General features: G+C 42.3%; 1 protein-coding gene across 4 annotated transcripts in view; it reads right to left on the reverse strand.

The window, feature by feature from the left end:
- The window catches only part of asb4 (ankyrin repeat and SOCS box containing 4), a 91,332-nt gene extending 75,422 nt beyond the window's left edge, over window positions 1–15,910 (reverse strand). For 3 of the 4 annotated variants that reach the window (XR_010017411.1, XR_010017410.1, XM_063043815.1), the window contains exon 1: window positions 15,521–15,910. Coding sequence is in view for 1 of the 4 variants with exons in the window: in XM_063043815.1 (XP_062899885.1) it covers window positions 15,521–15,698 (178 nt within the window). In the remaining 3 variants the exon portion in view is untranslated. The remainder of the gene's footprint in view (window positions 1–15,520) is intronic. The other variant, XM_063043817.1, reaches the window with a different exon arrangement.
- Window positions 15,911–27,966: the final 12,056 nt, after the last annotated feature.

The following is a 27,966-nucleotide window of genomic DNA, read 5'->3' on the forward strand; positions in this document are numbered from 1 at the left end:
CATATTGGGCAGACAAAAATAAATGGACTGCACAGGGAAGAAAAGAAGATTTAAAAAGTCAAATTGCAGTTTCAAGAAGTGTTCTAATCTGCATTCTGTTGATTAAATCTGACAATGATGAGCATGTCACAGGACTAAGTAGCCTTAAGATTTACAATATGAAAGCTAGCAAGAGACAAGTTAATCATAAACATGAGAGTTTCAGCAGATGCTGGAAATCCAAAGCAATGCACAAAAAATTTTTGGAGGAACTCAGCAGGTCAAGTAGCATGTATGGAAATGCATAAATGGCCAACATTTTGGGCTGAAACACTATTTCGGGACTGGAAAGGAAGGGGAAAGACGACAGAATGAAAAGGGGGATAGCTAGAAGGAGATAGGTGAAGCCAGGAGGGAAGGAATATGATAGGAGAGTGAAACATATGAGAAAGGGAAGAAGGAGGGGACCCAGGGGTAGCTGATAGTCAGGCGAGAAAAGGTAAGGGGCTAGAGTGGGGAACAGAAGAAGAGACAAGTTATATGGCCTACACCAGAGTGAACAATTAATTAAAATGAAATTGGACACTGGCTTGGCTATTTCAGTAATTCCACAATTACTATATTGCTGTTGTAGGTTTATTTTTGAAGTAGCGCCTGCACCTGCACTCTGGCAGAAAGCTATGGACTAGATGCTGCACGGCTGCCCAGGCGCTCAGTGTTACCTGGATGACATCTTTGTTACCAATGAGGATAACAAGGAGCATCTCCAAAATCTTAAGACAGTGTTAAAAAGTTTAGAAGATTATGGGCTCAGAGCACAAGGTAACAAATTCTTTAAACCGAGAAACACTTATTGTGGTCACACCATTGATGCACAAGAATTACACGTGTGCTGAGAAAATTCAAGCAGTGATGAATGATCCAAAGCCTATGGATGTCTTTTTGGATTTGTCAATTATTATAACAGGTTCCTGCCAAACCTGGCTACTGTGCTCCACCCTTTGAACTCATTACTACAGATTGGGAAGCAATCGCAATGGACAATGCAGTGTGAGGTGGTTTTCAAGAAGGTAAAGGAAATAGTGACATCAGACACTGTACTCACACATTATGATCCGCACTGCCAGTGAAGCTTACTGTGACGCCTCACCTTATGGTATAGATGTGGTCATGTTGCACGTTATGCGTAATAGAAGTAAACACCCTATAGCCTTTGCCCAGTGAAGGATGCTGGGTAGCGGCAGGTCTCAACGCAATTGCAGCTCCACTTAATAACCTCACTGAAAAGTCCACTGGGCCTTTCAAAGTACATTTATTATCAAAGAATGTATAAGTTATACAACCTTGAGATTTGTTTGCTTACGGGCAGTCACAAAGCAAGGAACCTGAAAGAGCCTAATTAAAAAATAAAATAAAGACCAACATCCGATGTGCAGAGAAAAGAAAAGGTAAGGGCACAAATCATGCATACAATAGAAGTGAGCAACAACATTCCGAACCAAAATATCACTTGTGTGCCTTCTTCTCCAGCCATCCCTCTCACCAAGATGAACTATGAGATAAGCAACAGGGAGTTGCTTGCCATCAAGCTGGCTCTTAAAGAATGGAGCCATTGGCTGGAGGGAGCCAAACACCCCTCTTTAGTTTGGACCAATCATAAGAACCTAGCTAATATACAGGATGCCAAGAGACTGAACTACCAGCAGGCACGCTGGCATTGTTCTTCCATAGATTTAATTTTATCATTACATTCCAAGAATCAGAAACTGGATGCTCTTTCTAGGCAGTATGAAATGCCAGATAAGGGGGAAGTCCTAAAGACTATTCTCCTCAATTCAAGGCTGGTGGCTTCAGGAACAACATAATGCCAGTGCCAGCAATGAGCCACCCGATTGTATCCTCGTCCCTGAGGTGTTCCCCACGATGGTATTGAATTGGGGGTAACCCAAGAGTTTCACATTCTCTGGAGTTTATAAAGAAGTGGTTCTGGTGTTGGGCATGACCAGAGGTGCCAAAGGCTACGTCTCAGCATGCGATGTGTGTTCACGGAATAAGGAATCCAGTAGACCACTCCAAGGGCTTTTACAGCCACTTCCTATTCCCACTTGTCCCTGGTTGCAAATTTCAATGGATTTTATCACTGGTCTTCCTCCAGCCCAAGAGAATACTGTCATTATTCTCAGCTCTCGAAGGCCTGTCACTTTGTTCCTCTCCCCAAACTACGCACGACGGTAGAGACAGCCATGCTGATGATGCAAAATATATTCCAAATTCATAGCTTCCCACGGGATATTGTCTCCGACTGTAGCCCACATTTCATTTCTAAATTCTGGAAGGCCTTTTGTCTCCTAACAGTTGTTCTGATCACTTTATCCTCTGGATCCCACCAGCAAATGAATGGGCAGACAGAAAGAGTGAATCAGATTTTGGAGCAATCTCTAAGGCGTCTGGTCTTAGGAAATCTGACTACATGGAGTGACCATCTTACTTGGACAAAATTCGCACACAGTAACTTTTTTCACTCCTCTATTGGGATGTCCCCTTACATATGTCAGTTTGGCTACAGTCTCCCGCTATTTCCGGAGCAGGAGTCTGAGGTGGATGTCCCTGCCGTTGATGAATTGGTTGAGAGATGCAAGCAGAGCTGGTCTAAGGCAAGATTGACTTTAATGGTGAACTCATTGACAGCAGCAACAGACTCATTCTTGAAGGCAACCAGGTGCTTCATTCTGTCCAGTCAGGTTTGACTTTCTACCCAGGACCTGCCCATGTGGGTGGAATCTCGGAAACTGGCTCCCAAATACGTTGGTCCTTTTAACGTTCTCTGAAAAATTGATCAACTGTCATCTCGCTTGCAATTACCCAGAGCCTTGCATATCCATCTCACCTTTCATGTCTCTCACTCTAAGCCTGTACGTTCCAGTCCCTTGGACCCTGTGCCCAAGGCTACTCTCCCTTGTTTTGTCTTTGGACAACAGGTTTACACAGATAGGCGTCTACTAGACTCTCTTTGTGTTCATCACAAGATATACTATCTCAAAGACTGGGTAGACTATGGCCTGGAGGAAAGATGCTGGGTTCACTTTCAGGACATCCTGGATCCTCAATTAATCCTGAACTTTCATAACAGGTATCCTGATCGCCCTGAGCCATCAGGTGCTGGTCTTCGGTGGGGCTGGGGTCCTGCAATGAACTCTTCAGACCAGTGAGGGGCGCTGGGTAGTGGCAGGTCTTCACACACCTGAGTGTCATTTATTAGAGTGGCTTAATGATTACTTTTATCAGTTTTTTGTGATGCTCGTTATGTAAATACAGTTTCCCTAGGCTTCCTGTTTTAAGTGATTAGTTTTTGGTTTCGACCCACATGGGTTTCATGGGTTTTACATTCTATTTAAGGTTATTCTGGGCCAGTGCTTATCGTGAGACCTGGATTCAAGTTCTGTATGCACTACCATTCTGTGTGCTTAAGTTCTCAGTAAGTGAACTCCTAGTTTGACTATTCCCTGTGTTATTCCCCGAATAAATCTTCTTCATTAATTTCTACTATCGAGTCCTAGGTACACTTGTCTGAAGATTGTTACATATATAGTAGTTGTATGCACAGTAAATATATAACAACATATTTTTTGGAATTGAGATGCATTCTATGTTGAGTTGGAGTTTATAGCTAAGCAGGGAGGAATGTAAGTGCATTCAATAGTTCAGTTATATTGGAGTGATATTGTAAATATATTTACATAATTCACTATGAGTTATATGTAAAGGTATGTGAATGGCATATGTCATTATGCCAGTACATAACACTCTCCACTGTGCATCTATAGTAGCTTGTTTAAGTTTTAGGTGACAAATCTACGCAAGTTTCTAAGAAAGTAGAGACACTGACGTGTGTTCTTTGTAGTGGGACTGATGTGCTGGCCCCAGGACAGATCCACTGATAACGAATTGAAGCTACTGATTCTCTCCACCTCTGCTCCCCTAATGATGACTTGCTCATAGACCTTCGGTTTCTTCCTCCTGTAGTCAATAATTATTATAATCAGCTCTTTTGTTTTGCTGATGTTGAGTGAGAGTTTGTTGTGGTACCATTCAACCAGATTTTCAATCTGCCTCCTCTGTGCCAACTGTCACCACCTTTGATTCAACCAATAACAGTGATGTCATCAGCAAATTTAAGTATGGCATTGGAGCTGTGCTTAGCTTCACAGCAGTAAATATAAAGTGAGTAGATCAGGGGGGCTAAACACACAGTCTTGTGGTGCAACTGTGCTGATGGTGATTGTGGAGGAGTTGTTTTTGTCAATCTCTACTGACTGGGGACTGCAAGTGAGGAAATCGAGGATCCAGATACAAAGAAGTATCGAGACCTAAGTCTTGAAGCTTATTGATCAGTTTCTAGAGGATAATAGTATTGAATGCAGAACTGTAGTCAAAGAAAAGCATCCTGATGTATGCATCTTCACTGTTGAGATGTTCCAGGGCTGAGTGAAGAGCCAATGAAATGGCATCTGCTGTTAACCGGTTGTGACATTAGGCAAATTGGAGTGGATCCAAGTCACTCGTCAGGCAGGAGTTGATATGCTTCATCACCAACTTCTCAAAGCACATCATCACAGTCGACGTAAGTGCTACTGAGCGATAACCACTGAGGCAGGCTACCATGTTCTTCTTGGGTATGATTGAAGCCTGCTTGGAGCAGGTGGATATCTCAGACTGCTGAAGCAAGGGGTTCAAGATGTCTGTAAGCACTCCAGTTGATTAGCAGAGTTTTTCAGTACTTGGCCAGGTACGTAATCTGAGTCAGGTGCTTTCAGTGTGTTTTCCCTCCTGAAGGATGCCCGAGCATCAGCATCAGGGACTGAAATCGCGGGGTCATCAGGAGCTGCAGGAGTTTGTGAAAGTGCCTCTACATTTTGTCAGCCAAAGTGAGCATAAAAGACATTGAGCTGATCTGGAAGCTAAGCCTTGTTGTCACATTGTCGCTTGGTTTCACTTTGTAGCAGGTGAAAGTATTCAAACCCTGCCAAAGCTGTTGAGCATCCTTCTGTGGTTCAAGTTTGGTTCACAATTTCCACTTCCCATGTGAGGTGGCTTTCCAGAGGTCTTACCTGGACCTCTTATGTTTTCCTGGGTATAACTGGCTTATAGTTACTTGCCTTTTGCATACATCCTTTTTAAGCAGTGCCATGACATTTGCTATTTTCCAACCTTTCTTCACTGTCCAAAGTACAAAGAATTTTAGGAATTGATCACAAATGACTGTTATAACTTCTGTTATTTCTTTCAGTACCCTGATATGCATCCCATCAGGACCAAAAGACATGTCAACCTTTAGGCCCACTAATTTGCTTATCGCTACCTCTTTAGTAACGGAGATTGTTTTGAGCTCCTCACCTCCCATTGCATCCATAGCATACTTTTTTGGCAAGTGAGTTGTGTTCTCCACTGTAAACACCAACACAAAATGGTCATTCAAGGTGTCAACCAGTTCATCATTACTTGATATTAATTCCTCTTTCTCTCCTTACAAGTGTTCCATGTTTACTTTAGCTTCCTTTTCCGCTTTATATAATGCTAAGGATGTTCTATGAGTCTGTGGTGGCCAGTGCTATCATGGTTGCTGTTGTGTGCTGGGGCAGCAGGCTGAGGGTAGCAGACACCAACAGAATCAACAAACTCATTCATAAGGCCAGTGATGTTGTGGGGATGGAACTGGACTCTCTCACGGTGGTGTCTGAAAAGAGGATGCTGTCCAAGTTGCATGCCATCTTGGACAATGTCTCCCATCCACTACATAATGTACTGGGTGGGCACAGGTTTAAATTCAGCCAGAGACTCATTCCACCGAGATGCAGCACAGAGCGTCATAGGAAGTCATTCCTGCCTGTGGCCATCAAACTTTACAACTCCTCCTTTGGAGGGTCAGGCACCCTGAGCCAATAGGCTGGTCCTGGACTTATTTCCTGGCATAATTTACATATTACTGTTTAATTATTTATGGTTTTATTACTATTTAATTATTTATGGTGCAACTGTAACGAAAACCAATTTCCCCAGGGATCAATAAAGTATGACTATGATTAATTGTTAAATCTTTTACTACCTGTTTTTCTATTTGTGATGGTTTATTTTTATAATTGAAGAGGTTGGATGAATTTGGGGTTGTTTTTCCGGAGCACCAAAGGCTACGGGGAGACTGGATAGGACTTGATATATGTAAATACCACTCCACTCTTTAAGAAGGGAGGAAGGCAACAGAAAGGAAATTATAGGCCAGTTAACCTAACCTCAGTGGTTGGGAAAGTGTTGGAGTCCATTATTAAGGATGAGGTTTCAGGGTATTTGGAGACTAATGATGAAATAAGTCAGTCAGCAAGGGTTCTGCAAAGGGAAATCTTGCCTGACAAATCTGTCACAGTTTTCTGAGGAAGTAAGCAGCAGGGATGTAAAGTAAAGGCAGTGGATATCATTTACTTGGATTTTCAATAGGCATTTGATACTTGCCAAACATGAGGCTACTTAACAAGATAAAATCCTGTGGTGTTACAGGAAATGTACTGGTGTACTGGCATACTGGCATGGATAGAGGAATGGCTGACAGGCAGGAGGCAGTGAGTGGGGAAAAAAAGGGGCCTCTTCTGGTTGGCTGCCAGTAGCTAGTGGTGTTCTTCAGGGGTCAGTATTGGGACTGCTGTTTTTCACATTGTTTGTCAGTGATTTGGATAATGGAATTGATGGTTTGTGGCAAAGTACGAAGATAGGTGGAGGGGTAGTAGTGCTGTGGAAGCAATATGATTGCAGCAGGACAGGTAAACTGGAAGAATGGGCAAAAAGGTGGCTGATGGAATACAGTGTTGGAAAATGTACAATAATGCATTTTGGTAAAAGGAACAATAGTGCAGACTATTATCTAAATGGGGAGAAGGTTCAAACATCAAAGGTGCAGAGGGACTTAGGAGTCCTCGGGCAAGACTTCCTAAAGGTTAATTTAAAGGTTGAGTCTGTGATAAAGAAGGTAAATGCAATGTTGGTATTTATATCAAGGGGAATAGAATATAAAAGCAAGGAGATAATGCTGAAGCCTTATAAGACACTAGTTTGGCCTCACTTGGAGTATTGTCAACAATTTTGGGCCCCATATCTCAGAAAGGATGAGCTTTCGTTGGAGAGAGTCCAGAGGAGGTTCACAAGGATGATTACGGGAATGAAGGGGTTAACATATGAGGAGCACTTGGCAGCTTTGGGCCTGTACTCACTCGAATTTAGAAGAATGTGGGGGATCTCATTGAAACCCACCAAATGTAGAAAGGACTAGATGTGGAGAGGATATTTCCTATGGAGGGGGTATTCAGAACTAGAGAGCACAGCCTCAAAACTGAGGGGTGACCCTTTAGAACAGAGGTAAGGAGGAATTTTTTAGCCAGAGAGTGGTGAATCTGTGGAATGTTCTGCCACAGACTGCGGTGGAGGACAAGTCCATGGGTATATTTAAGGTGGAAGTTGTTAGTTTCTTGATTGGTCAGGGCATCAAAGGGAACACAGGTGTATGGGGTTGAATGTGATCCAGGATCAGCCATGATGGAATGACAGAGCAGACTCGATGAGCTGAATGACCTAATTCTGCTCCTGTGTCGCATGGTTTTATAATTATGAGATAAGGTAGATAATCTCAGGCTGGAACTGTCAAATATTCAAGCAGGGGTTCCCAACTTTGTGTCCATAGACTTTGCGGTTAATGATAGGGGTCCATTGCACAAAAAACGTTGGGAGCCCCTGTACTAGAGGGTGTAGTGTTAAGTTTAGAGGGGAAAAAGTTTTAAGGATATGTGTGAGGCAAGTTTTTTGACACAGTGGAAGGTATCTGGAATACATTGGTTGAGGAGGTGGTAGAAGTAGCCACATAGGCAGCATTTAAAAGCATTTAGACAGACACATGAACAGGAATGGAGTACAGGGGCAGAGACCATGTACATGCAGATGTGATTATTAAGTAGCCATCATGGTTGTTGCAGACATAATGGGGCAAAGAGCCTGTTCCTGTGGTATACTGTTACAGTATATGTTCTGTGTATTGATACAACTGAAGATGGATTCTATGAGCTGTATAAAATATTTGCACTGTTTATTACAGATATATGACCCATGTAGCCACTCCCTTGCACACCTTCCAAACATTCCCCACACTTAGAAAACTGCATCTGATGAAACGTGGTTGTTGAGCAACCATTTCATTGGCCTCGAGTGACAAAAAAAAATTGGTAAAAATTAAGGTCTTCATGTTTTGATGTTATTTACTCAAGAATGTTCACAACATTTAGGAACGAAACAGGTGAGGTTCCAACAACTTTTCTGAAGAACTTCCAACCTGGAGATTGTACCAAAGGGCTGGGGAATGTCAATCTCACATATCTGTTCATAGCTGCTGCAATATTTCACAATCTTACATCTCTTCCAAAATTTTATCAGTGACAGCTGGGGAACTTTATTACAGTTCCCTCAGACTGGAGTAGGACTATTTTAATTATTTTTTAGAAAGACAGAAAAAGCCAAGCAAACAAATGTATAACAGAAGTTCATTTTCAGGGATGTAGGCTGGACATCTAGGTATCACTTCAATCACTGTACAGACTTTCAACACCTACATTCCAGTGGGAACTAAAGGTCACTGGTGACTCCAGATCTTTGCCTTTTTCTCAACCACAATGATTGTGGGGAATTCTGTGCCTATTCCTTTGCAGAACCAAACTGTACAAACGGACAAGAATAAACCAGAATAAATGGATAATCTTGTAAATTGTAATATTAAAATATTTTTCAACTACATGCACCATTTTTTAGATCCAGGGAACATCACAGGAATAAATTTAGGACCTTCCTGAATCAGGGTGCTGGTAAAATTTGTTTCTAAGCGTTCTTCCTTTGTCTCACTCTTTTATCTCGAAAACAACATTAACTGGTATATAACTGGTTTCTGAATATTTTCCAATATTTTTATTCGCCATCTCTCTAAGTGCCATCAAAATCCTTAGGTTTACTATCACTGACAGCTTGTAAGTTATCATCTCTATTTATATATTATACTCGGTCAGCATCAATCAATCCAAGATATTATTAAAAAAAGCCATTTAGTGAACCGCAGAGGGTAAGTGAAGCAGGACAACACTGATATGTGCTATATTTTGCTTCAAATAACCCAGGAACAGAAGATTGTCTCTAAGTGAAGTATTAGACTGGAAGATGGTCTTAGTATGTTTAACCTTAAGATTTTTGTAATAAATTTCAAAGCTTTGAACTTCTACTTGTTTTGATATTGCCCTACCAGTGTTGTTAGCCCTGTTTGTGGTTGCAGGGCCTCAGTGGGAACAGCATGGCACTCATTTAGCTATGAATCCTCTTATTCCATATCCACTTTCCAATTTATTGAGCCAAATTCACTGTACTGACTTTAGCTGGTTCTGCTTGTATTTCATTCAATCTACTGTAAAACTGCACAAAGAAGTTGAATGAACCTGATTTGGTGTAATCATCTGCACCTTCACAACTACAAGTCTCCTCATTCCGTTACATTCACAAAATGTAATGTATAAGGATTTCAGTAAGGCATTTGATAAGGTCCCCCATCCAAGGCTCATTCAGAAAGTAAGGAGGGGTGAGATCCAAGGAGACCTTGCTTTGTGGATCCAGAATTGGCTTGCCCACAGAAGGCAAAGAGTGGTTGTAGATGGTTTGTATTCTGCATGGAGGTTGGTGACCAGTGGTGTTCCACAGGGATCTGTTCTGTTGCCTTTCCTCTTTGTGATTTTTATAAATGACCTAGATGAAGACGTAGAAGGGTACATTAGTAAGCTTGCTGATGACAAAGGTTGGGGGTGTTGTGGATAGTCTGGAGGGATTTCAGAGGTTATAGCGGGACATCGATAGAGTGCAGAACTGGGCTGAGCAGTGGCAGATGGACTTCAACCCGGATAATTGTGAGGTGCAAACACGAGAAAATCTGCAGATGCTGGAATTTCAAGCAACACATAAAAGTTGCTTGACGAAGGGTCTCAGCCCGAAACGTCGACTGTACCTCTTCTTAGAGATGCTGCCTGGCCTGCTGCGTTCACCAGCAACTTTTATGTGTGTTAAGTGTGAGGTGGTTCATTTTGGTAGGTCAAATATGATAGCAGAATATAGTATTAATGGTAAGACTCTTGGCAGTGTGGAGGATCTGAGAGATCTTGGGGTCCGTGTCCACAGGACACTCAAAGCTGCTGCACAGGCTGACAGTGTTGTTGAGAAGGCATATGGTGTGTTGGCATTCATCAACCGTGGGATTGAGTTTAAGAGCTGTGAGGTAATGTTACAGCTATATAAGACCTGGGTCAAATCCCACTTGGAGTACTGTGTTCAGTTCTGGTCACCTCACTACAGGAAGGATGTGGATACTATAGAGAGGGTGCAGAGGAGATTTACAAGGAAGTTGCCTGGATTGGAGGGCATACCTTATGAGAATAGGTTGAGTGTACTTGGCCTTTTCTCCTTGGAGTGACGGAGGATGAGAGGTGACCTGATAGCTGTATAAGATGATGAGAGGCATTGCCAGAGGCTTTTTCCCAAGGCTGAAATGACTAACATGAGGGGGCATAGTTTTAAAGAGCTTGGAAGCAGGTACAGAGGGGATGTCAGGGGTAAGTTTTTCACACAGAGAATGGTGGGTGCATGGAATGCACTGCCAGTGGCGGTGGTGGAAGCGGATACAATAGGATCTTTTAAAACAGTGGTCCCCAACCTCCAGGCCGCGAAACAGGCAAGGGTGCAGTGCTAACCGGAGCACACCCAGCACATCTTTATGAAAAAAGCCAAAATAAACAAGCTAATTAATTAAGTGCCACCCGGCATGTAAATGTCGGCCCAGATCAGAGGCGATTGCCGACTTCACTTGCTCTACGCAATGTTCACTCCTCTTTCCAGGGTGCGGGAGCCTTTAGCTGTTCCATTGTTTGGTCAATTTAAATGCCAGTCCAGACAGGCTGAAAAGACAGGGCTGTCAGGATCAAGGTGACATGTTGACTCTACACAAACTTCTAATAAAATATAGGCGCTGCCGTGCTTTCTTTGTAATGACAGTTACGTGCTGGTCCCAGGACAGATCCTCTGACACTTTTCAGAGAGAGAAACATCGATCCTTAATGCCGAAGAATTTAAAATTATTGACCCTCTCCACCTCTGTTCCTCCGTTCCAGACTGGCTTCTGGGTGGCACCTAATTAATTAGCTTGTTTATTTTGGCTTTTTTCTTAAAGATGTGCTGGGTGCGCTCTGGCTACCGCTGCACCCCTGCATGCTTTGCGGCCTGGTATCAGTCCGCGGCCTGGAAGTTGAGGACCACTGTTTAAAGAGACTCTTGGATAGGTACATGGAGCTTACTTTATAATTTATTGTCGCCAAACAATTGATACTAGAACGTACAATCATCACAGCGATATTTGATTCTGTGCTTTGCACTCCCTGGAGTATAAGGCGATAGTAAATATTAAAAAATTTAAATTATAAATCATAAATAGAAAATAGAAAAGGGAAAGTAAGGTAGTGCAAAAAAAAACCAAGAGGCAGGTCCAGATGGTTGGAGGGTACGGCCCAGATCCGGGTCAGGATCCGTTCATCAGTCTTATCACAGTTGGAAAGAAGCTGTTCCCAAATCTGGTCATACGAGTCTTCAAGCTCCTGAGCCTTCTCCCGGAGGGAAGAGGGACGAAAATTGTGTTTGCTGGGTGGGTCGTGTCCTTGATTATCCTGGCAGCACCGCTCCGACAGCGTGTGGTGTAAAGTGAGTCCAAGGATGGAAGATTGGTTTGTGTGATGTGCTGCGCTGTGTTCATGATCTTCTGCAGCTTCTTCCGGTCTTGGACAGGACAACTTCCATACCAGGTTGTGATACACCCTGGAAGAATGCTTTCTATGGTGCATCTATAAAAATTAGTGAGGGTTTTAGGGGACAGGCTAAATTTCTTTAGCTTTCTCAGGAAGTAAAGGTGCTGGTGGGCCTTCTCGGCAGTGGACTCTGCTAGGTTGGACCAAGTCAGGTCATCTGTGATATTGACCCCGGGGAACTTAAAGCTTTTGACCTGTTCCACTTGCGCACCACCGATGTAAAAGGGGTTGTACGGTCTGCTACTCCTTTTGAAGTCAACAACCAATTCCTTCATCTTGCTGACGTTGAGGGATAGGTTATTGTCTTCGCACCATGCCACCAGGTTCTTAATTTCCTCTCTGTACTCAAACTCATCATTACCCGAGATTCGGCCTACAATTGTGGTGTCATCAGCAAACTTATATATTAAGTTCAATGGAAACTTGGCTACACAATCATGGGTGTACAGTGAGTACAGCAGGGGGCTGAGTACACAGCCTTGTGGGGCACCAGTGCTCAGAGTGATTGTAGAGGAGAGCTTGTCCCCTATTTTTACAGCCTGTGTCCTGTCTGTTGAAGATCCAGCTGCAGATCTGAGTGCGAAGGCCCAGGTTCCGGAGCTTAGGAATCAGTTTATTTGGAATGATGGTATTAAAGGCAGAGCTGTAGTCAATGAAAAGGAGCCTTACGTATGCATCCTTATTCTCCAGGTGTTCTAAGGAGAAATATAGGGCCAGAGAGATGGCATCTGCCGTTGACCTGTTGCTCTGGTAGGCGAATTGCAAAACTTCGAGGTTGACTGGTAGGCTGTGGTTGATGTGTGCCATAACCAATCTCTCGAAGCACTTCATAGCAATTGATGTCAGAGCCACAGGTCAATAGTCATTCAGGCATGCCACCTTGCTCTTCTTCGGCACTGGGATTATTGTTGCCTTCTTAAAACATGAGGGGATCTTAGACTGAAGCAAGGAGCAGTTGAAGATGTCAGCAAGCACTCCAGCTAGCTCGCTTGCACAGGCCCGGAGAATCCATCCCGGGATGCCATCTGGGCCCGTCGCCTTCCTTGGATTTATCTTCAGGAAGGCCCTTCTAACATCCTCCTCAGTGACGATGAATCTCGATGCCACCAGGTCCGGTTCATCCAGAGGAAGTGGGACACTCCTCTTCTGTTCGAATCTTGCGTAGAATACGTTAAGTTCATCAGGAAGAGAAATGCCACAGTTATTGATATTCCCAGCCTTTTCTTTGTGCCCAGTGATCTCATTTAGACCCTGCCATAGTCTACTGGCAATCCTCTGGTTAGCCTGGGCTTCCAACTTGGCTCGATATTGCTTAGAAAAATAGAGGGCTATGCGGTCAGGAAATTCTAGGCAGTTTCTAGAGTAGGTTAAATGGTCGGCACAACATTGTGGGCCGAAGGGCCTGTAATGTGCTGTATATTTCTATATCCTTTGTTTAAAATTTTTTCAGGACATCACCTACAATGTTAAAGTTAGAAGAAAGTGCCTCCTTTACATAGTGTGAAGCCTCTGTATTTATATCACAGCAAGGCATCACAAGGGACTCTGCTACAGTGAACAAGATTATGATTGTGTAAGCATCTGTAATGAGGTCTGAAAGGGGTCTTGAACATGATAGATTGCAGTCCAGATCTTCACAAATATGAATATTGTGAAGAATGAGGCACTGAATACCTCCACGTTGAAAGCTGGAGTTTGCAACACACTATTTAGAGATTCACATGATTCCTATAAATGATCCTGCTCAGACATTTCCATGTGAATACTATATCACCAGTCAGCCGAAGTAACACCTACCACAAGATTGCCAACAACAGTAAATTAATAGATACACAGTCAACCCCTTTAAGCCCGCAATGTGTAGATATTCAACAAAGCTGGTCCTTTGAGTATGACAGATTGCGGTGTTGCTGTGGCAATGTAGCACTGATACCTTTCTACATACCTGCCCCTACACCATCTCCCTCACTACCATTCAGGGCCCAGAAGAGTCTTTCCAGGTGAGGGACTTCACCTGTGAATCTTTTGGGGTCATCTTCTGTACCTGGTGCTCCGGGTGTTGCCTCATGTATGTTGATGAGACCTGACATAGATTGAGAGATCACTGTGCCAAGCATCTACACTCCAGCCGCCGGAAAAAAAATGGGATCTCTTGTTGGCCACCCATTTCAATTCTACTTCCCATTCCTATACTGACATGTCAATCCATGGCCTCCTTTACTGCTGCAAAGAGGCTACATTCAGGGTTGGAGGAGCAACACCTTATATTCTGTCTGGGTAGCCTCCAATCTGTCGGCATGAATATCGATTTCTCGAACTTAAGAGTAATTGCCCACTCCCCTTCACCATTCCTGTTTCCTTGCCTCAGCTGATCTCCTTCCCTGCCCATTGCCTCCTTCTGCTGCTCCTCCTGCTTCCTTTTCTTCCATGGTCTTCCCCCTTCTCCCATCAGATTCCCCCTTCTCCAGCCCTTTATCTCTTTCGTGAGACACAAACATTAGCATAGTTCTATTATGGGCAAATACAACTAGCATGGATGGGTAAAATGTTGGCATGGACATGGTAGGGCCTAACAACCTGTTCTCTGTGCTGTGTAACTCTCTGACTCTATGTTGAAACATCAGGAAGTCTGGGATTCCACACATGCGCAGCCAGGCATGGAAGCCCATGGTAGGCCGAGGGAGGGATTGAGCTGCACCTGTCACTTCTCTCTGGCACTGGATTTCTCAAGAAGGCCAAGGGTGAGCTGATCTAGCTGAGACTGTCCAGTGTTAGTCTGGGTAATCACCATGCAAGCCCTAGACCAGGTGCGCCTACTATCAAAGAATGTGGCTGCTTTAGAATTTGATTTTAAGAGTTGCCCTGGTGAACAAACACACTCATCTCAATCCACATATCTTTAAAAGTCCAGTGAGCTCTCCATCTTGTGTGGAGATGATGGCTTTGATATTTCAGGAAGCTTTCTATGAAAGCTGTGCATGTTAATTCTGAATTTTAAATAAAGGACTGGCATTGAAATTGCATCTTTCACATCTTTAGGATATCATAATTTGATTTACATTCATAGTACTACTTTCCAGAGTGACCTATTTGTCTTAAGACATGAAGCAGTGTAGGAGGTACCAAACTTGCTTGAAACACTTTATAGAAATACATTTTGTGGATAAGAAGTATTGGTAAATTACATACTTGTTTAGTTTACTCAAACCTTCCATTATTCACTTTGATGTTTGATATTTCAATAGTTTTATGAACATGATTGCTGATTTCAAATTAAACCTGCAGAAGATTTGGTGAGTCATCAAAACAGGTATCAATATGATAGTTTTATTGTAAACAATAAGCTGACAGAAAACATAACCATTCACAAAAACAATTGAGTCCTCTGTATTACTCCTTAGATAAATAAATAATTCTTTGCCAGTATTTGAACAAGTTTAATAATATTACTTAAACAAAGACAAATAATAATTGCTCAAAATCTATTTTAAATGAAACAGCAAGGTTTAAATTCTTCTCTCACACTGGAGTTTGATAAGTTGAAAATGGCCATGCAGCTTGATAGACCGTAATTTATCCAGTTTATTAGCATTTCTATTTCACACAAACTTATGACTTATGAACTGTACCTTGTTTATAAGATGCCAGAACCATGTCTTCATCTTCCACTTCAAAAACAGTATCGACATCTATCTTCTTCTGCCTCAAGATCTCCTTCAAATTTGTATAATCATTATTCAATAAGGCCTGAAAAAATGTTGCTTTGAGTGTTTTGGCATCGTTGGCACGAGAACATTTTTTTTCCATTTTCAAAGCAAAGCAGGTCTAGCTGCTTATGGTAATGCTAAATAAATTGGGCTTGCAATACACTAGCAACACAAACACTTTGGCATTTCTGCACAACGAGTGTAATTTTATGAGTCAATCATGTGGGCACTTCTATTTATAGTCTGACTTTTATAAATGTTATCGTAGATTCACAAGCTTTTTCATATTTTCTAACCTTGTCCTCATCTGGTCTTAATGCAAAATCTCGCAAATAGGGACAGACATATAGTTAAGTCCAATGGGGATCATTGGTTGCAATCAGGGTTTCCATCCCCTAAAATGAGGGGTTCTTGAGGACAGCTTCAGGACTCTTGACGATAGATCATCAAACTGAAACAGCTGCTGCCTATTTCCAGCGTTTTCTCCCTTGGTTTCGGGTTTCCTGTATCTACATATTCTTCTCTTCAACAGCCTCAGCATTCTTTGAACTTTGCTGCTACGAACAGACAAGGCAGGAGTTCAGGGCCATCAAGAGTCGTAAGATGCGTAGATGATTTTCTAATAATTACAAAGTAATATATATTTTAAAACCATACTCCTATGATAATTTGCTTCACTTACTTTTTAAGTTAAGTAAAAATACCTCATTCACTGCACCTTTCTGTTAACAAATCCTGCTCCCTCTGAACATGTTATGTAAACATTGTAATGCTACTTTAATACCATGGTGGCAGCAAAGGAATGATTTAGATTTTGTTTCATTAACTTTTTGGCTGCCTAGACTTTTGCAGGCTTGTGACTGTCAATGTACAGCAACCAGAGATAGAATTCAGTAGGCCACTGTCTCTGCAGGCATCCTGGAACATGCGAAGAAGCTAATCTTCAATTAAATAATCAGAACAAAGGTTGAAGATTGGTTCTTAAACAAGGGATGAAAGATAACCCGGGGCCAGCAAGAACAGAGAGTTTTAATATTACCGGCATCTTACTGAATGTTGGTGCAAAGTCGAAGGGCTGAGTGGCCTACCCTTCTCATAATGTAGTTGTTCATAATTAATCCTTAATGAGCTCCCCAGGAGAAATTTTGGCATGCCATAGTGGATAGACTGAGAGCAGAAGTTCAAACATTTGGAAACCTGACAGTGACCTGGGTTCAGCCAGTCAACCTTCAGGCTTAAAAAACAATCAAATGGGGGAACTCAGCAGGTTGACCTGTATCTGTTGGGGGAAAGAAATCATCAATGTTTAACAGGTCAAAAGTCCTAATGCATGTTTTCCATCTGAAACACTGACAATTCCTACTCTTACCCCATTCCTCCTAGCCCAGATGCTGAGTTCCTCCAGCAGATTGTTTGCTGCTCCAGATTCCATCATCTTGTGTCACAACTTTCAGCATTTACTGAGACTAATATTAGGCAGCAATCCAACCCCAGGAGCAGATCAATAATTAAATGTAGTCATAAAGTTCAACTGGCATTACAGGTTTTGCAGCAAATAGTGATGTTCTCAGCCCTTGGCAAATGCAGCAGCTAAAGAAAGGAGAGGACTTCTTGAAAGGGAAGCTGTGAATCTTTACAGCATTGCAAGTGTGGCAGGAGGAACATGAATGCACAACACTGGTACTCCACCCTGCACCCCATTCTGTCCCACATCTAAAAACCCCGAAACAAATCCCCTTGTGAGTGCGATCAGACTACAACAGCTCCTCCCCCAGATGGGGATTGGACCACTGGAATTGGGGTCATGGACCAGTCCTACCTGGGGCTGTCCCTTCCTTTCTTATCAGATTCTATAAGCTGCAATCCTTCGTAGGCTCCACCGATCACTTCCCAGTTTCTGTCATTCCTTTCTCTTCTACCTGGCTCCATCTTCCCATTAGCCTTTTCCCACCTGAATCCTCATATCACTTGCCAGATTATCCCTAACTCACTCCCTTCAACTCCTTTTGCTAAACACCTCCCCTTTACAATCTCAGTCCTGATGCAGGATCTCAACCCAAAATGCTGACCGTGACCTTCCCTCTACAAATGCTGCCCGACCTGCTGAGGTTCTCGAACAGCTTGCTTGTTCTTTCCTCTCCAGAATCCTGTATCCGCAGTCTCTCGTGCCGTTAGTTCACACCTGACGGGATGCAAAGCCAACAACTCAGGCTGAGTTCTGGCCAGAGAAACTTCTGGCCCAGAAGGTGCAGCTCTACAGATTTCTGTCCTTCCCATTCAAAGCTCTGCTCTCTTTCTCTGCCTACATAGGCTGTCCCAGCTATCATCCACGTCATCCAGTTTAAATCAGGATGTAGATCTTAATATATTCAATTCATGGTAAGAATTCTTCCTAAAGGCATGGATTGGCCTTGATATTTCTGTCCAGAGGAATGAGTAGTAAACTTCAGGAGAAGATACTAGCATCTAAGCATGTTCATTGTACCTGGTTTTCACAATAAGTTGCCAGCAATTAGGGAAGCAATATTACAGAATCTGAGGTCCATCAGAAGGTGATTTTCTGAAAAAACTGTTTGAAGCAAAGAGATTAGATTACAACATCCAGACTGATATAGATTTAAAAATGATAACTAATCATAAAATGCAGAAAACTATATAAAATAATCCCCAGGATTTTAGGACCGATGTATGAAGAGAGATTGTTTTAATTAGAATTGTGTTCACTGGAGAATGAGACAAGACAAAACAATGAATCAGGACAACAAGTTGTAATAAAAGGGTCCTTTTCAGGCTGGGGGATCACCTTATACAGCACCCCAAGCATTGGTTCTTGCCCCTCATTTGTTTAATACTTGCATTAAAGACCTGGAGGAGGGAACAAAATGTAAGGTTTCCAAGTACACCCATGATAAGAAAATAGTTTGAGGGGCAAGTTGTAATGACGATATTTGATTCTGCAACAGGATATATATAGTTTGAATGAATGGGCATGAACTTGGCAGATAGAGTTTAATGTGGGTAAGTATGAGATCATGCACTTTGATAAGACCAATTAAAAAGTAGAGTATTACCTAAATGGAGAGAGTCTGCAAATGAATGAATCTCAGAAAGATTTAGGTATTACAGTGCATGCATTACCAGAAGTTAGCAGACATGTCCATATGTACGGAAGAAGACAAATATTATGTTGGTCTTTATTGTGAAATGGTTGGAGTTTAGGAGTGTGAAGGACTTGTTACAGTAAGACAGGTGTTAGTGAGGTCATGCCTGAGTGTTGTGCACAGATTTGCGACCAGATATAGCAGCAATGGAGGCAGTCCAAAAGAGATTCACCAGGCTTCTTCCTGGGATGAGCGGGATGCCCTTTCCAGGGAGGCTAAACAGTTTGGACCTGTATTCCTTTGAGTTTGAAAGAACAAGGGATTCAAACATACAAGATCCTGAAGTGGTTTCACAGGGCCAGTTTGAAGAGATCTCTGACAGATTACAATCAACATATCACCTGCAGAACCAGAGGAGATAAGTACTCAATCACTGTTACACCACCATCAGGAAAGCTTATTGTGCCATCTGCACCCACACTTCGGCAAGACTGATCACCTGGCTGGGCTTACCCCTGGCAAATAGACAGAAACTGAAGACCACAAGACCAGAAGTCAAGGCCACAAAGGTATGGTCAAGGGAGATGGAGGAACATGTATAGGACTGCTCTGAATTGGTGGACCAGACCATATTCTGAGATTCATCTTTGTATCTGGATGAATATGCCGAAACCATTACCAGTTTCATCAAGACCTGCATAGATGAAGTCCCAAACCAGAAGCCCTGGATGAATCAGTAGATCAGAGTCTGCTGAGGATGAGATCTGAGGCATTTAACACTACCAAGCCAAGATCTTACAAGAGGTCCAGGTACATACCATGGAAGCACAAAAACCATTCTGCATGAAATTAGAGACAATCAGATGCATGACAGCTGTGGAAGGGTTTGCATGTCATTACTTCCTATAGGTGAAACTATAAGATCATAAGACATAGGAGTAAAATTAAGCCATTCAGCCCATCGAATCCACTCATCATGGCTGATCCCGGATCCCATTCAACCCCATGCACCTGTCCTCTCACCATATCCCTTGATACCCCGACCAATCTGGAATCTATCAACTTCCGCTTTAAATATACCGATAGACTTGGCCTCCACAATAGTCTGTGGCAGAACATTCCACAGATTCACCACCCTTTGGCTAAAAAAGCCCTCCTTTCTTCTTTTCCAATATTTTTATTAATTTTACATATAAGAATACAGAGTACAAGAAAAAAATATATATCAATACATTATACTAAATTGCATATAAAGACTCCTTACCCTATATTCATACAGATTAATTAATTTTTAGCATTGAAATATAGTAATTTTATTATATAAAAAAATCTAACCCACTATCAAGACCGAAGCTGATGAATAAAGAAAAAAAGGGGAAAAGATGATTAGTCATCATCTGTGCTTCAACAGCAAATCAAAGGGTTTGAAAATAATTCAAAAAACGGTACCCACAATGTTTGAAAATCTTGGCTAGATTCAGAGATCGAACATCGAATCTTCTCTAAATTTAAGTATGACGACACATTACATAACCATTGGGCATGAATAGGAGGGGCCACATCTTTCCATTCGAGCAAGAGTGTCCTTCTGAACAGAATGAGAAATAAAAGTCAATATGTGCAAGTCAGGTGACTCCAAAATAATATCCTTTCCTCCAACAATACCAAATAAAGCGGTCAAAGGATTAGGCTTAAATTCTACTTTGAGAAATATCGAGAAAGTTTGAAATACTTCTTTCCAATATTTTCCAAGACTCGGACATGTCCAAAACATATGAATGAGTGAAGCTTCTCCATTATTACATTTATCACAACACGGAGATATATCTAAATAAAAACGAGACAACTTATCCTTGATCATATGGGCGCTATGGACCACTTTAAATTGTAGGAGAGAGTGGCGGGCACATAACGATGAAGTGTTAACCAATTAAAAAATTTGATTTCAAGTTTCCTCAGAAATTGAAGCCTGTATATCTTGTTCCCAAAGATTTTCTGCTGTTCTAAAAGGTCACCCCTCAATTTTGAGTCTGTGCCTTCTAGATCTGGATACCCTCACCAGTGGGAACATGCTCTCCACACCCACCCTATCTAGTGCTATTAACATTCCTGGTTTCAATAAGATCCCCACAGATTCTTCTAAAGTCCAGTGAGTACAGCCAAAGCTGCTAAATGCTCCTTATATATTAACCCCTTCATTCTCGGAATCATCCTTGTGAACCTTCTCTGGACTCTCTCCAATGACGACACATCCTTTCTGAGATATGGGGCCCAGAACTGTTGACAATACTCCAAGTGTGGCCTGACTAGTGTCTTATAAATCCTCAGCATTATCTCCTTATTTTTATATTTTATTCCCCTTGAAATAAATGCCAACCTTGCATTTGCCTTCTTCGCCACAGACTCAACCCATGAATTTAGCTACTGGGAGTCCTGAATGAGGACTCCTATGTCCCTCTGTACCTCTGATGTTTGAACCTTCTCCCCATTTAGATAATAGTCCACATTATTGTACCTTTTACCAAAATGCATTATTGTACATTTCCCAACACTATATTTCATCTGCCACTTTTTGCCCATTCTTCCAATTTGACTAAGTCCTGCTGCAATCACATTGCTTCCTCAGCACTACCTATCCCTCCACCTATCTTTGTATCATCCACAAACTTTGCCACAAAGCCATCAGTTTTACCATCTAAATCATTGACAAAAAATGTGAAAAGTAGCAGTCTCAATACTGACCCCTGAGAAACACCACTAGTCACTGGCAGCTAGTGACTGGAGAAGGCCCCCTTTATTCCCACTCACTGCCTCCTGCCTGTCAGCCATTCCTCTATCCATGCCAGTATATTTCCTGTAACACCAAAGGATTTTATCTTGTTAAACAGCCTTATGTGAGGGACTTTATCAAATGCCTTCTGAAAATCTAAGTCAATGACAGCCACTGCCTCTTTTTTTGTCCACCTGCTTGTTATTTCCTCGAAGAATTCTAACAGATTGGTCAGGCAAGATTTCCCTTCACAGAAACCATGCTGACTTTGACTTATTTTATCATTAGCCTCCAAGTACCCCAAAAGCTCATCCTTAATAATGGACTCCAACTCTTTCCCAGCCACTGAGGTAAGGCTAACTAGCCTATGATTTCTTCTCCTTTATCTTCTTTCCTTCTTAAAATGACATTTGCAATTTTCCAGTCCTCTGGGGCCATGCCAGAATTAAAGGATTCTTGAAAGATCATGACCAATGCATCTGTTATCTCTTCAGCAACCTCTCTCAGGACTCTGGGATGCAGTCCATCTGGTCTAGGTGACATCCACATTTCAGCCCGCCTAGCACTTTATCCTTTATAATAGTAATGGCACTCACTCCTGCTCTATTACACTCACAGACCTCTGGAAGACAGCTGGTGTCTTCAACAGTAAAGACTGAAGCAAAGAACTTAATAAGTTCATCTGCCATTTCTTTGTCCCCCATTACTATCTCACCAGCATCATTTTCCAGTAGTCCAATATCAACTCTCACCTTCCTTTTATTCTTTATATAACTGAAAAAAACTTGCAATATCCTGCTTTATGTTATCGGCTAGTTTGCCCTCATATTTTATTTTCCCTTCTTATAGGTTTTTTAGTTACCCTTTGTTGGATTTTCAAAACTTCCCAATTATCCAACTTCCCACTCACTTTTGTTACCTTATATGCCCTTTTCTTGGCTTTTGTTCAGTCCTTAACTTCCCTTGTCAGCCACGAATGCCTAGCACCAAGATTCAAGAACAACTTCTTCTGTGGGACATATCTATCCTGCGCCTTGTGAATTATTCCCGAAAACTTCAGCCAGCTCTTTTCTGCCATCATCCCTGCCAGTATCCCCCTCCAATCTACCTGGGCAAGCTCCTCTATCATGCCTCTGTAATTCCCTTTATCCCATTGCGATACTGGTACATATGAGTTATGCTTCTCCCTCTCAAACTCCAGTATGAATTCAATCATATCATGATCACTGCCTCCAAAGGGTTCCTTTACATTAAGCTGACTAATAAAATCTGGATAATTACACAACACCCAATCTAAGATGGCCTTTCCCCTAGCAGGCTCAAGCATAAGCTGCTCTCAAAAGCCACCTTGTAGGCATTCAACAAATTCCCTCTCTTGCACTTCAACACCAAACTGATCTTCCTAATCCCCTTGCATATTGAATTCCCCCATTAAAATTGTGACATTACCCTTATTGCATGCCCTTTACAGTTCCTTTTGCAATCTCAACCCCATATCTTGGTTACTACTTGGAGCCTATATATGATTCCCATAATGTTTTTTTTTTACCCATGCAGTTTCTTAACTTCACCCACACAGATTCAATATTCTCTGACCCTATGTCACCTCTTTCTAAAGATGTAATTCCATCTCTTACCAACAGAGCCACACCACTGCCTATGCCTTCCTGCCTCCTTTTGATACAAAGTATGTCCTTTAATGTTAAACTCCCAACTATGACGTTCTTTCAGCCATGACTCAGTGATGCCCACAGCGTCATACCAACCAATCTCTAATTGTGCCACAAGCTCGTCCACCTTATTCTGAATATTACGTACATTTAAATACAGAACCTTTTGTCCTGCATTCTTTACCCTTTTGAATTTCGCCTCTGTGGTACAACTTAACTATTTGCTCTGTCTGTAGTTGTACCCAATTATTGGCTTGTCCTTCCTTACATTCATATTGCATATCACATCATCTACTTGTAAACCTGCTGGTTCATCCTCAGCTCTATCATACTGGTTCCCATATCCCTGCCATTTTAGTTTAAACTACTCCCAACAGCTCTAGTAAACATGCCCACAAGGATATTGGTCCTTTTGGGATTCAAGTGCAACCTGTCCCTTTTGTGCAGGTCACACCTGCCCCCACTCCAAATCTTCAACCACGCTTTCATTCACCACTTCATTCTATTCCTACCCCCACTGTCATGTGACACAGGCAGCAATCCCGAGATCAGCAATCAGCTCTATAAAACTCTGGTTAGGCCACACTTGGAGTATTGTGTCCAGTTCTGGTCACCTCACTATAGGAAGGATGTGGAAGCATTGGAAAGGGTACAGAGGAGATTTACCAGGATGCTGCCTGGTTTAGAGAGTATGCATTATGATCAGAGATTAAGGGAGCTAGGGCTTTACTCTTTGGAGAGAAGGAGGATGAGAGGAGACATGATAGAGGTGTACAAGATAATAAGAGGAATAGATAGAGTGGATAGCCAGCGCCTCTTCCCCAGGGCACCACTGCTCAGTACAGGAGGACATGGCTTTAAGGTAAGGGGTGGGAAGTTCAAGGGGGCTATTAGAGGAAGGTTTTTTACTCAGAGAGTGGTTGGTGCGTGGAATGCACTGCCTGAGTCAGTGGTGGAGGCAGATACACTAGTGAAGTTTAAGAGACTACTAGACAGGTATATGGAGGAACTTAAGGTGGGAGCTTATATGGGAGGCAGGGTTTAAGGATCGGCACAACATTGTGGGCCGAAGGGCCTGTACTGTGCTGTACTATTCTATGTTCTATGTTCTATTACTACCCTTGAGGTCCTGCTTAGATTTGCTGAAATGTCTCTGTGTACGCTGGCATCAGAGAAGAAGCTGACCTTAGTCGCAGAGTGATGATCCAGTCTTCCACTCATTATTATTAGGATTGTTATTGGCATTGGCACAGAAAAGGACTATAACCAGACCATACTAGGGTTTAGACTCCACTGGAGCCTCCTCACATGTTACTTTATCAATGCCTGACAGCGTAATTACCTATTCCATCCACCTCTCTGTTCTCACCGGAGAGACAATGAAGCTAGTGGATACAGAAGTGTTTTATTCAACAAAATGAGACTTTCTTGGAGGAAGTTTGACCCAATATTACATGAGATTTTATATGCTGAAAATCAAAGGTAACAGCAGGGCAATTCTATAGTTACAATGTAACCACAAAGCTTCCTATGAGTTACATATAATTTTCACACACCACCTTCTTCGCAGCCACACTCCAGGCGCCCAAAATGAATGCTACTCAGTATTGTCTGATTTGCAATCAAATGGTGTCCACAGCCCCAGGAAAGCTATTGTTCAGGGCTGCATTTAAAATTTAATCTACAATCCATGTTCATGTCTGAAGAATGGCTGCTGCTGAATTTAATTGTTTGTTATATATCCTAACTCCAGAATATGCCCAAACACTCTCTAGCCTCTGTTTGAAAGTACCTTATGTTGTTTGCCTCAATCACTCTGTATGATATTGCCTCATTCTCACCATCGTCCCCTCCTTCTTCTCTTGGTGATAAACTTACTGTATATTGCTTCTAGTTAAGTTTTTCCCAACATGTGGAAACATTTTATGCCAATAAGATAACATTTTCTTCCCTCTCCTATTGTACTGAACTCCCTGTGGAAACTGGCCTTGGCAATGTGGACTTTGTGCATTTGTTGTGCCCAGATCCCATTGCACCTGGAAATTGTGTTTGCAAGTAGTTTGAGAGTTCAGAAATTGAGTTATCTGGCCTCAGTGAAAGTGTTCTGCAATGCTGAAAAATCTTTATGAAGGATGCTGCTGGTAGGTCTGTGGAGTTACAGTTACAATAAAGTTCACAAGAAGCTAAAAGGCTGACATTTGTCTTTAAGCATTAGGACTCTGCATCCTTAAAAAAACACCAATGTGTAACGTGGTGACTGGTCTGAGATGTTGAACTACCATGTTGTGAGCTTAAACCCGCCAAGAATTCAAAATGCAACAATCAGTTTCCTAGTTCTATGCAGATTTGGCATTCTGATTGTGGCAGTGCAATGAACCCCACACAAATGCTCTAGTTGTGTAAATACTCTGTAATACCTTAAAAATTCTAAGATTCCCAGTGCAGTGAGTAACTTGTGAAAAGTCTGTGAGAACACATGATGTTAAAACCACCAAGAAACCAAATGCAGTAAGTCCCAATTATCGCCGCAAACAGTGAAGAGGCGAGTTCAGGGATGAGCCAAGATGGTGTGTTGCAGAATCATTGCAGATGGAGTTCCGATGCCCTGGGAGTAAGGTTGAATCACTCTGCGTGCTGAAAGGAGGAGTAGGGGCCTGGACAGAGATGTTCCGATACTCATTCAACTGGCCTGGATGTGAGGTTGGATCGTTCTGGGCGCCCAGCTGATTTGAAGCGCTTGAAAGCGGCTTCAGCCTGGGCGACGGAATCTGGGCCCGGAGAGAGTCTCTGGGTGGTGTGGACTAGGCTCGGAGCTTTTTGCAGCATCGGTGCCCGGGTCCCAGTGTGAGGTGTGCCATGTAGGCAGTTTAAACAGTGGCCCATATTAGAGGTGAGAGCCGATTTCACCCACTCTCTGTGATCTTCATGCTTCTGTCCAGAGCACGGAGCCTTTCACTGTTCTGTTGTTGGGTCAATGTAAATGCTGGTCGAGATAGACTGAAAAGACAGGGTGTCAGTCAGAACAAGAGCCAAATTTGCTTGCTTTCCATGATGGGCATCTCCACGATGCTGAAGCTATGAAGACTTCCCCAGCTGTTGTGCTCTGTGCCAGCTAAAGTGATGATCTGATAAGCGAGCCTTTGGGCCTGCTCCAGGGTTCGGATCTGAGGACTGTTTTTTCTTTCTCTTGCTCAACCAGTGATGGCCTCTTGCAATTTTTTTCCTTAATTGGGTTCTTTCAGGTCTGTTAGTGGCTACCTGTGAGCAAGCAAATCTCAAGATTGTGTAATTTATTCATTCTTTGATAGTAGATGAATCTTGAATCTTGAGATAGTTAGGGCCCTGACTAAGATTTTGGTAACTTTGTTAACCACAGATGATGTACCTGAAGAGCAGAGGATAACACACATTGTGCCTTTATTTAAGATGGACAGCAGGGATGAGCCAGGAAACCACTGGCTAGTGAGCCTTACAGCAGGGTAAGTTACTGGAAGGAATTCTGAGAGATAGAATTTTCTTGTATTCGGAAAGGCATTATGATTATGACTTAAGATGTGGAAATCATGTCTGATAAATTTGATACAGTTTTTTGAAGAGGTTACCAAAAGCACTGATGAGAGCAGTGCAGTAGATGTTGCCTACTTTGTCTTTGGCAAGGCCTTTGACATGTTTCAGCATTGGAGGCTGATCCAGAATGTAAGAACATACAGGATCTATGGTATTTTGGATGTAAAATTGCCTTGGTGCCAGAAGGCAGAGGACATAGTAGAAGGTAACTTTTCTGATTTAGGGACTGTGACCACTGGTGTGCCACAGGAGGCCAATGCTGGATCTCCTGTTTGTCATATTTATTAACGATCTGGATGAAAATGTAGGTAGTGTGAAGATAGCCACCATCTTCAACGTATCAGCAAAGCCTTTGGGGGGGGAAAAAGTGTTTGCAAGTCAAGTACACAAATGTCATTGTTTCATCCTTTGTGTTTATCCATTCCCCAAATTTGACCTCATTTACAGTGACCCTGTTGCCACTCCCACTGTCCTTTCCTCTTACACTTTGCATGTCTGCGACCAGATACCTGTACACTGCTACGTTCATTTTAGGTTTCTGACTTTCTGCTCAACCGCACCTTAATCTACTCTCCCTCTTTAGAATTTAGAACAGTACAGCACAGGGACTGGTCCTTTGCCCTACTAAGTCAAGTGAGATTTATTGTCCTTTAACTACATAACGTATATAATGTGTATAGAAACAATTCAACGTTTCTTTGAACCAGCGTGTAAAGCACATAACACATGATCACTTAAGAAGGTAAGGATAAAATCTATAGATGTATCATACATAAATAACAAACTAAAGTGTATTATATTAAATATTGTAAGGTAGGGAACAGATTAACCAGTGACACTTTGAATACAATGCAGCCAGGATTTCAGCAGCCTAATGGCCTATGTCTGACATTCTGTAACTGTCAAGTATCTGTTGATGGAAACCTTTATGAGACCATGTAAGTCCTATACAATCCTGAAATCTGCTTTCACTCATAATATGGACATTTATCTGTTTAACCGAAAAGGGAGCAGCAACTTGCCAAGTGCATGCGACGACCCAAAACTGTCTCAAGCATAGATAGGACTGTTATGCAGTTTGAAACGCAGTGCATTGTCGTGAGTCAGTGGAAACACCTCTCGCCATTTTAGCTTGGTCTTATCACGCGATTTAGCCAACTTGCTCTTCAGGGCCCTGTTCTATCTTGCAGCTGCCGCAGTAGATTGTGGGTGGTTCAGATTCAAGTTCAAGTTTAATTGTCATTCAACCATACACATGAA

The sequence above is a fragment of the Mobula hypostoma genome, chromosome 3, assembly GCF_963921235.1.
Source record: "Mobula hypostoma chromosome 3, sMobHyp1.1, whole genome shotgun sequence".
Lineage (NCBI taxonomy): Eukaryota > Metazoa > Chordata > Chondrichthyes > Myliobatiformes > Myliobatidae > Mobula > Mobula hypostoma.